This window comes from Xyrauchen texanus, chromosome 1 (genome assembly GCF_025860055.1).
Source record: "Xyrauchen texanus isolate HMW12.3.18 chromosome 1, RBS_HiC_50CHRs, whole genome shotgun sequence".
NCBI classification, from domain to species: domain Eukaryota; kingdom Metazoa; phylum Chordata; class Actinopteri; order Cypriniformes; family Catostomidae; genus Xyrauchen; species Xyrauchen texanus.
In genome coordinates this window covers 17,015,527-17,025,691 of record NC_068276.1, presented here as the reverse complement: position 1 = coordinate 17,025,691, position 10,165 = coordinate 17,015,527, and the positions used below count along the sequence as shown (strand labels likewise).

The 10,165-nt window shown below is 37.1% G+C and overlaps 1 protein-coding gene across 2 annotated transcripts in view; it reads left to right on the top strand.

Moving 5' to 3' along the window:
- Positions 1-471: 471 nt before the first annotated feature.
- LOC127651550 (dedicator of cytokinesis protein 11-like) overlaps positions 472-10,165 on the top strand; it is a 119,425-nt gene continuing 109,731 nt past the window's right edge. For both annotated transcript variants that reach the window (XM_052137454.1, XM_052137446.1), the window contains exon 1: positions 472-646. In XM_052137454.1, the coding sequence (XP_051993414.1) occupies positions 545-646 (102 nt within the window). In that variant the 5' untranslated portion in view covers positions 472-544. The remainder of the gene's footprint in view (positions 647-10,165) is intronic.

The window sequence follows — 10,165 nt, the reverse complement described above, 5'->3', positions numbered from 1 at the left end:
ATACATTTGACATTTATTGCATTAGCTTGTACAGTTCGATTCCGTTCAAAACCACAAGAGGTCAGCCTGTGATCACTTTAGTGGTGAGATGGTATCACATTTGCAAAAACATTTATTTTCATGTATGAAAAATAATAAAATGCTGCTGAAACAAAGGTTAGGGATAAAACAGGCCACAGATAGCTCAGGGAAAAAAGATAAAAACAATGATAAAGGTAAAGTACATGCTTTTAAGGTCTGTTTTTAAATAAAAACACTGAATTCATTACTATTTTAACCACAGGATCCATGTTATGACAATGGCTTTCAAAATTAAACAAAGACAACCTTACTTTAGTCAATTAAAAATAATTACGTGCATATCTGAGAGGGGTTTCACTGTATCAGGCAACTTTCTCAATGTGGGCGGAGCTAAAGCTGGTCCAAGTAGCCCCGCCCCGCTCGCATCCCCACTGCTGTCAGATTCGTAGATTGGCGTGCTGTGATGCCGCTTTCCGCTATTAGGACGTTGATGGAATTACGGCCGAACTAAAAGAGGGAAAACATGTCTGAAGTGCGAAAATTCACAAAAGGTTTGAGCAAACCTGGAACGGCTGCGGAGCTCAGACAAAGTGTGTCAGAGGCGGTGAGGACGTCCATTGCTGTGGTTAGTAACTTAAGAGCGTTCTCTCTCTCTCTCTCTCTCTCTCTCTCTCTCTCTCTCTCTCTCTCTCTCTCTCTCTCTCTCTCTCTCTCTCTCTCTCTCTCTCTCTCTCTCTCTCTCTCTCTAGCTGCCTACCTAGACAGCATTTGTGGGCATCACAGGCGAGTGCATGCTGTCTAGTTAGGCAGCTTATTAGATTTCGAGACGCACATATCATTATTTCACCCCGTATATAGCCTGTATATGTAAGATATTCCTCATCAAGTTTTTTTATTTTTTATTTAAATCAGTTGTTTTATTGTTTATATAGATGCCATCTATGCTGAGTAATAAATTACCCGTCAGTCCGACCTGCAATTACACCAACACATTCACATTACCTGCATCATCTGGCTTGCACTTAAACATTCATTGAAATACTAAGCAATGCTTTGAATCAAATAGATAATGGATCTACACCAAAAGGCGTGGATTTACAGTGTAGCTCTCACCACAGTTGTACAGAGTGGTTATCTGAGTTACGGTAGACTTTGTCAGTTCAAACCAGTCTGACCATTCACTTTTGACCTCTATCATCAACAAGGCATTTCCAGAACTGCTGCTCACTGGATGTTTTTAGTTCAGAAGAAATTCTAGAGACTGTTGTGTGTGTAAATCCCAGCAGATCAGCAGTTACAGAAATACTCAAACCAGCCCATCTGGCACAAACAATCATGCCACTCTCCAAATCACTGAGGTCAATTTTTTCCCCCATTCTGATGGTTGATGTGAACATTAACTGAAGCTCCTGACCCATATCTGCATGATTTTATGCACTGCTGCCACATGATTGGCTGATTAGATAATCGCATGGATGATTGTTTTTTTTATGTTTTTGTGTTTCATCCCCTTTTTCTCCCAATTTGGAATGACCAATTCCCACTGCTTGGTAGGTCCTTGTGGTGGTGCGGTTACCTCAATCCGGGTGGCGGAGGAGAAGTCCCAGTTGCCTCCACTTCTGAAACCGTAATCCGCGCATCTTTTCACATAGCTCGTTGTGCATGACATCACGGAGACTCACAGCATGTGGAGTCTCATGCTACTCTCCACGATCCACGCATAACTTACCACGTGCCCCATTGAGAGCAAGAACCACTAATCGTGGCCATGAGGAGGTTACCCCATGTGACCCTACCCTCCCTAGCAACCGGCCAATTTGGTTGCTTAGAAGACCTGGCTAGAGTCACTCAGCACACTCTGGATTCGAAATTGCGACCACAGATGGGCTGGTTTGAGTATTTCTGTAACTGCTGATCTGCTGGGATTTTCATACTCAGTCTCTAAAATTTACTCTGAATGGTGCCAAAAACAAAAAAACATCCAGTGAATGGCAGTTCTGTGGATGGAAATGCCTTGTTGATGAGAGGCCAGACTGGTTTGAACTGACAAAGTCTGCAGTAACTCAGATAAGCACTCTGTACTATTGTGGTGAGAAGAATATCATCACAGAATATGTGGGTTGGCACTGTTTTGGTGGCATGATGGGGGCCTATACAATATTAGGCAGGTGATTTTTTTCATGTTGTGGCTCATCGGTGTATATTTTGAGTCTGAGATTCTTTCTTAGGGTTATGAGTATAGGCCTATTATGTCCTATTGGGCAATTGTCAGTTTGATGGTGGTTTCCAGGGTGACAGACAACAAGAGACAATTTTGCAGAGCATCATTTCTCTTGAGAATACCCGCAGGCTGCTTAGCTATGCTTCCTGTGACATCTGCATGTGTTGAATGAGGTATTTGTAGTATGGTCTTCCTCTCTGCCTCTTAAACACTATTCAGCCATGAGTGTTCAAATGGCTTCAAGTGTGTCAGGCAGAGTCGAATCAATCTGGCTACTCATTTTCTCACTTTTAACATTTGAGACAATTTGGGGCCATATTCAGACATGTATGCTTTATCATTGTTCTGCTAAGTTGCATTTAAAATGTGTACTAAAAGATTGTTTGTCAAATTTAGAAGTAGAACTAGCGTATAGATGATCTCGATGCTCAAATATAAAACTAAAATTAAGATTTCACGTGGCCTGTAAAACTGACTTGCATAATTTCTGCGCCATCAATGTTGACAAACAGAATCACAAAAATAATGATTGTTTTCGAACAGGTTTCTAGAACGCGGCATCTTCCTGTTCCCAAGGCAAGTCAGGTCACGTTTGTAACAAGCCATGTCCGTAACACTTGCGAGCAGCTATTTTCTGTCTCTTTATTAGATACTAGGTATGGACATTTGGAGTATTTTTATAGTGGAGTACTTAACACATAAAACTTATTAAGTTGAACTTTCAACCTTTGAATCTAAAAAAGAGCACTATGCATAAACAACAACATCTAGATTAAAAAATGACAGAAACAAAAAAATTTGCGCACACACACACACACATTCCTAGTCTTCTTAAGCAATACAATCACTTTAAAAAAAAAAAATGACAATTTTGTTTTTGGGTGAAATATTCCTTGCATCCACAGCGCCAACCAATGTATTTAGCTGTACCGGCAAGATTTACGTGAGAGAAGCAGTTTCATTGTTGCCCACAGCAGGCAAAAGCACAAAGGAATATCAAATTGTGATATATGTGTAGTGTTTTTACTAGTCGGATATTTAAAGCTGAACGAGTAATCGATTACTCGTGCACAAAGTAATCGATTACTCGTGCACATCCCTATTGGATACGAGCAGGGTACAAGTACAGCTCCCATTTGGTTGCATGGGGAAAGGCCGAAATCTCCAAAGTGGTTGGTCAAGATACAAGCACATAACATATTTCAACTCTGCAATAAAATCTGACAACAATGGTATCAGAAATTGTGCTACTTTAGCTTGGAACACACACACAAAAAAAAGGCTAGTCTAGCTAATGCGCATGTGCGCTCTCAAGTAAACTGACATGTGATGTCTTTATCAAAAAGTTGATTGGCTCTTTTATAGAGGTGTGAATCTTCACTGGCCTCAGGATTCGATTTGATTACAATTCAAAGGGTGACGATTCGATTATAAAACATTTCTTGATGCTTCATGATTTTATTTCCTCTCAGCTTTTTATTTAACAGCTGTTTTCAAAAATCAGAACGAGTCACATTACATAAACTGACCTTTAACATACAGTATGAGCCGTGAACAAAACATGGAATATCCACGACATTAAATAAATGGCCATATAGTTTAGAAGAGCATCACAATCTTTCTGTTTCTTTCTTTAGAACCTTAAAAGCACAAGAAAGAAACACACTGAATGCTATTAAATACTTCAACTGATTATATATATTTTTTTGTTTAAAGCATTGTTAAGCATTTAATAGTATTTAATTATTATTTTAATTAATTATGCCACACCTATTCATTTTATTTTTAATTATAACCACAACTGGACGTAGCTGGTCCAGGATGAGATATATCTGCTTTTATGAGAGTGCAGCTGTCAGCTTCTCCTCTCCTCACCTGCACCTAGTAACGCTGTTTAAATAGCGCGGTTGTTGCTTTATCAAGCATCTCGTAGGCACTCTTCCATCTGTTTTCTCTGCGTGTAGATTGCATTACCCCGTTGCAAATGCTATGATGGATTTCAAGCCCTTATCAACAGATGTGCGAACTGTCCTCACAAGCGAGTGACCGGCAATAAGCTAAAGGAAATGAAATGGAGAGCACGCGAGAGTAGAGAAAGAATCTGGAAAAAGAAACAAATATATTAAAAGGAATCGCTGCCTCATCATTATTTTCACCCATCTCAGCAGATCTGTGCCATAACAAGCTTGAACTCGAATTTCATGTTGTTTTTTTGGCATGTTATCACAAATAAATTCTCCCATTGCTACAGTGCTGTGAAAATGTGTTTGCCCCTATCTTGATTTCTTCTATTTTTGTGTATATCTCATACTAAATTGTTTCAAAAATTCAAACAAAATCGAACATAAAGCAAAAGCAATCTGAGTAAACGCAAAATACAGTTTTTAAATTATAATGTTATTTCATGAAGCAAACAAGTTAGCCATTACCAACTGGGCCTGTGTGAAAAAGTATTTGCCTCCTTAGTTGCTAAATCTCCAAATCTATGAAACTTCATTCATAATGGGGACTAGACACACCCAGGCCTGATTACTGCCAGCCCTGTTCAATCAATACAACAAGGGTTACAAAGCAATTTCAAAGGCTCTGGGACTCCAAAGAACCACAGTGAGAGCCATTATTGCCAAATGGAGAACATTTTCCATTAGATATTTTGCATTAGATATATTTCCCCAGATGTTTCTTCTTCAGTTTATGTCTTGCATATTTCGTCAACAGTACGCTTCAATCAAACAGTTGATTTATCTCCATGATGCCTCTTTTGAGTCTCACGCAGCTTAGGTTCGCTTTGATAATGCAACAGTGTTGACACTTCAAGAGAAATCAGCCTGTAAATGGTTTAATTATAATAGTCCTTGCACATTAAACTGTGAGGGGAGAAAGCATTTTAATATTGAATAGAAAATTACACACTTCAGCTTTTAAAGAGGGGCCTAAAATGCTCAGAACGTCAATGAAACAGGGTTTCAATGACAAAATTCACTTATGCAGAGGTTCAGAGGGATGTCATGGCAGTTTAGTTCAAATGCTGGTATATGTCAGCATATGTGCTGTGGTTAGTGCTCTTTCTGTCTGCTTAACCAGAGATAGACTCACATCTGTAAAGTGCATTAACCACCCTGGAGACCAGCTCCACCTGAGGATTCTGTACAGCTTTCAAACTCTTTAAAGCTGCATACTTTGTCGTCCTTCTCTTTTTTATGTTGCGTTCTTGCATACGGAAATAACATTGTTGAAACACGCTCTGCACCAACGCCCATCGACTTGTGAGCGCCAGTAACTAGCTCATCCGGTGGTTAAATGGCCTCTGATTCTTCTTCTTATTTCCTCTCTGTCTTTAACAGGGTTGACGTTGTTAACAGACAGGGTCCTTTTTTAAATGATCTGTGGTGCTGTGGTTTTCTTTGCTGAATGGTTAAGGTTAGGTTATGTTTGGCTGTAGGAAGCTGTTAGTTAGGAAGTTTAACATCGGCCCTGAGAATTATACCCCTGGTTTAGAATGATGAGGTAGAGAACTTGGAATAAGGAAGTTGGTGTTAAATAGGTTTGACAGGTTAGTTGAGACAAAAAAGAGAAAAGCACAGAGACATGCCAACAGAAGTGAGCTATAACGTATGTTATGCTGTGGTTTTTTGCCTCTCTTTTGCTGTAACACATGACAGGAAGTTACTGCCGAAACACTCACATTTGCCGTCAACCCATATGTATGTGCTTGAGAAACAAATGAAACATTCATGTATAAGAGATTCTATTGATGTGTGTGTGTGTGTGTGTGTGTGTGTGTGTGTGTGTGTGTGTGTGTGTGTGTTAAAGGTTCTTTGGTTTATATTTGGATCATTATGTCACCCATGATTTTGAGATTTTTTGATGTAATAACAACATTTTCTAAGACATTTTGTTTGAGTATTTTAAACTAGATTTGCATTTCCTGAAGGGAATATCAGTAATTGCAAGACAGCAAAAATATAAAATAATGTTCAAAGGAATAATTCTCCCCAAAATGAATCATTTAGTCACCCTCATGCCATCCCAGATGTGTATGACTTTCTTTCTTCTGCTGAACACAAAATATTTCAGCTCTGTAGGTCCATACAATGCAAGTGAAAGGGTACCAACACTTTTAAGCTCCAAAAAGCACATAAAGGCATCATAAAAGTAATCCATATGACTTTGGTGGAAATCCATGTCTTCTGAGATATGATTTGTGTTAGGGCTGGGCGATTTGACGATATATATTGTGGTGATGATATAAAGTGTCAATCAACAGAGATTTTGCTTATCGTGTATATCACAATGTGTATATATCCATGTGCGCAGCGTGACTGTATCTAATCAGTGGTCTGCTTCATGTGAATCTGAATCCAGGGAATTAATTTGCGGTTATTTGCACGTGCTGGTTTAACGGCAGATTCACTAAAGGAATTATGCAGATCAGGCAATGGCGCAAACGTGCTAAACAAATTTGTGGCTGATTCTTTGCAATTGTGATTTTGCGGGCCAGTTCTGAGCACTCTAGCTACAGCAGAGGATGCAGAAGTCAGACTCCACCATGATCTGACTGACACACTCTGCCGGGACAGCATCACTGCGATACAGACACCTAGATCATCACTTTAACATGACGAGGTGCGCTTATCTACACCGCACATCTGTACATCTCCATCATTTGATGAATTTTGATGATGTGATCAAAACAAAGAATAAGAAAATCTAGGGGAGCTTGTTATTAAAACAGGTGCGACATCTGGTTCACAAAAATTGACACAGATTAGAAAAATGTAACCTGCAAACCATCGCGCGACAATCACTTGTGCTAATACATACAATCTGTTTTAAAACCTTAAAATGAAGCACGTTAAAGAATATTATAATAGCCAAAAGATGCACTCCGCGTTAATTCAATCTTTTTTTCATACTTTTTCTAAAAATTTTTTACATTTATTTTCTGCAAGACATGTTATTTTCATGTTACTTTGCTTTGAAAAGAATCTTAAGTTTCTTTTTCTCTCACCTTTTTCTCCCCAATTTGGAATGCCCAATTCCCAATGCGCTCGAAGTCCTCGTGTAGTGACACGCCTCAATCCGGGTGGCGGAGGACAAATCTCAGTTGCTTCAGTGTTTGAGGGCGTCAATCTGTGCATTTTATCACGTGGCTTGTTGAGAGCGTTACCACGGAGACATAGCGTGTGTTATAGCAACCACAAGGAGGTTACCCCGTGACTCTACCCTCCCTAGCAACCGGGCCAATTTGGTTGCTTAGGAGACCTGGCTGGAGTTTTTCAGCACACTCTGGATTCGAACTGATGACTCCAGTGGTGGTAGTCAGTGTCTTTACGTGCTGAGCTACACCAGGCCCAAGATCTTCAGTTTCTTTAGGAAAGTTTGGTATGGTTTATTAAAAACTGAGTGTTTATTTTATTTTTAACTTTGTCAAATTCTAAATTAAGAAAAAATTATTATTAAGTTGAATATTATTATAATTTTTCATAATATAATATAATAATATTATAAAGTTTTCATATAAAAATTATTTATTTCATTGACTAGATTTCACAAAAATAGGCATTACAATATGGTATACATTATTTATTATGTTAACCGATATTTATTGGTTTTCCAGAAAAAAATACTATATTGCGATATACAGTATATCGTGATATAAAATTTCTCATATCATGATATAAGATTTTGGTCATATTGTCCACTAATAATAGGTGTGAGTGATTTAAGTCCTTTTTACTATAAATTTTCATCTCTGCCTAGTAGGTTCAAATACCCAAAAACAGAAGAAGAATGTGAATCACCAAAAAGAATGTGGAAGTGAAAGACTGATCATAAAAAAGGACTTAAAAATGTATCCGTTTCTCACCCACACGTATCATATCACTTCTGAAGACATGGATTAATCAACAGGAGATGCCTTTATGTGCTTTTTTAGAGCTTCAACATTCTAGTCACCATTCACTTGCATTGTATGGACCTACAGAGCTGAAATATTCTTCTAAAAATCTTTATGTTCAACAGAAGAAAGAAAGTCATACACATCTGTATGGCATAAGGGAGAGTAAATGATGAGAGAATGTTCATTTTGGGGTTATGGATAAGAAATGTAGGTATTTCACGCAAAGATCATTTCAAGATTTATGCATTTCAGTTTCATAACAAAGTTCTATGAAATTGAAACGTGTAATGAGAAATTAATAAATACATATATATATATATATATATTTAAAGTAAAAATTTTTCCCTTTTTTTAAATATAGAGATATAGTTGATATATATATATATATATATATATATATATATATATATATATATTAGATATATATATATATATATATATATATATATATATATATATATATAGATATAGATATATATATATATATATATATATATATATATATATATATATATATATATATATATATATATATATATATATATATATATATATATATATATATATATATATATATTAGATATATATATATATATATATATATATATTAGATATATATATATATATATATATTAGATATAGATATATATATATATATATATATATATATTAGATATATATATATATATCGATATATAGATATATAGATATATATATATAGATGCTTAAATAGATGCAGGAAATTCTTTAGTCTTATATATTTCTTGAAAGTATAAAGTAAAAAAAAGAAAGAAAGATATATAGCCAACCTAAGACTAAAACTAAAGGTTGTATGTTAAGCGGTTCAGGCTAAATTTCATGAAGAAGAATTTAGTTTTTGATTTTTGTTTCTTTTTATGCCCTCCTAATGGTGCAAGGTCTGAGCTAGATCCGGCATTTTGATCTTTAGTGTAGGCAACTTTTTATCTCTTTGTCGGTGGGGTGCTCCTCAATTATTGTCTTTGGGTCGGTCCTCCCTTAATCGTGTTTTGCCGTTGGCCTGGGCGGCATCAGAAGTTTCAGCAGGGACACAAGAGCAATCAGAGGGGGCTATAACTCCCCAGCCTCCCCTTAGACCTGGTCATTTTCAAGATGATTTAAAAATAAAAAAGGATTAGATGCAAAATACTTTCATTTCATCTCTTTTTGAAGTTCACCCGGAACTCATATTCCTTTGATTTCGGTTTAAACATCCACAAAGATCTGTGTGATTTATTGGTTCATGCCCCTCTGATCCTATCAAATCTGAGCCGCTTTAACCTGAGAAACAATGGGTGCCTTTACTTGGCCCCAAACTTTGCACATTTTTGTTGAGTTTGAACCTGACCTGAATGAGGTTGTGTAATTAAGATGGTTGCATGAAACCATAACTTCCTCACTTCATTTCTCAAATTGTTCCTTTAGCAAAGTGAAAGAGCTGCACAGTGATAAATGAGCAAATGTTGGCTAACAGAAGTTGCAGGCAAGTCATCTGAAATGTCATCAGTTCACAGTGTCCGGGTGGGCAGTTCCTATTTGGTGCTACGCAACATGGTTCGACAGAGTGAAAAAACAAACAAACAAAAAAACAACAGGGTCATGAGCGGTGAGATATTCAAAATGGTTCAATAACATGTATATAAATATTAGGGTTGAGATTAAACGGGATAGTAAAATCTGCATGACTTTCCTTCTTCCATGGAACAAGGAGATGTTTTGCAGTATGACATCTTCAGTCACAATTCATATGGGGGGTATTAAGAAAGTGAATGGAGGCTATTGCTGGGTTTCAAATGGGTTTGGAACTACAAAGGGTAAGTAAACACATGACCATGATCATTTTTGAGCAAACTATATCTTGGCCTAATTCCTGTCTCTTCTGTCTTTATCACATGTTTTGTTTTGGAGGAAACACTCCTCCCCTCCATGGACAAATCTCCTCAGAATGTGTCAGACCATGACACAATCATGTCAGCTGAGTCTTGAGCTATGAGTTTAAGCTT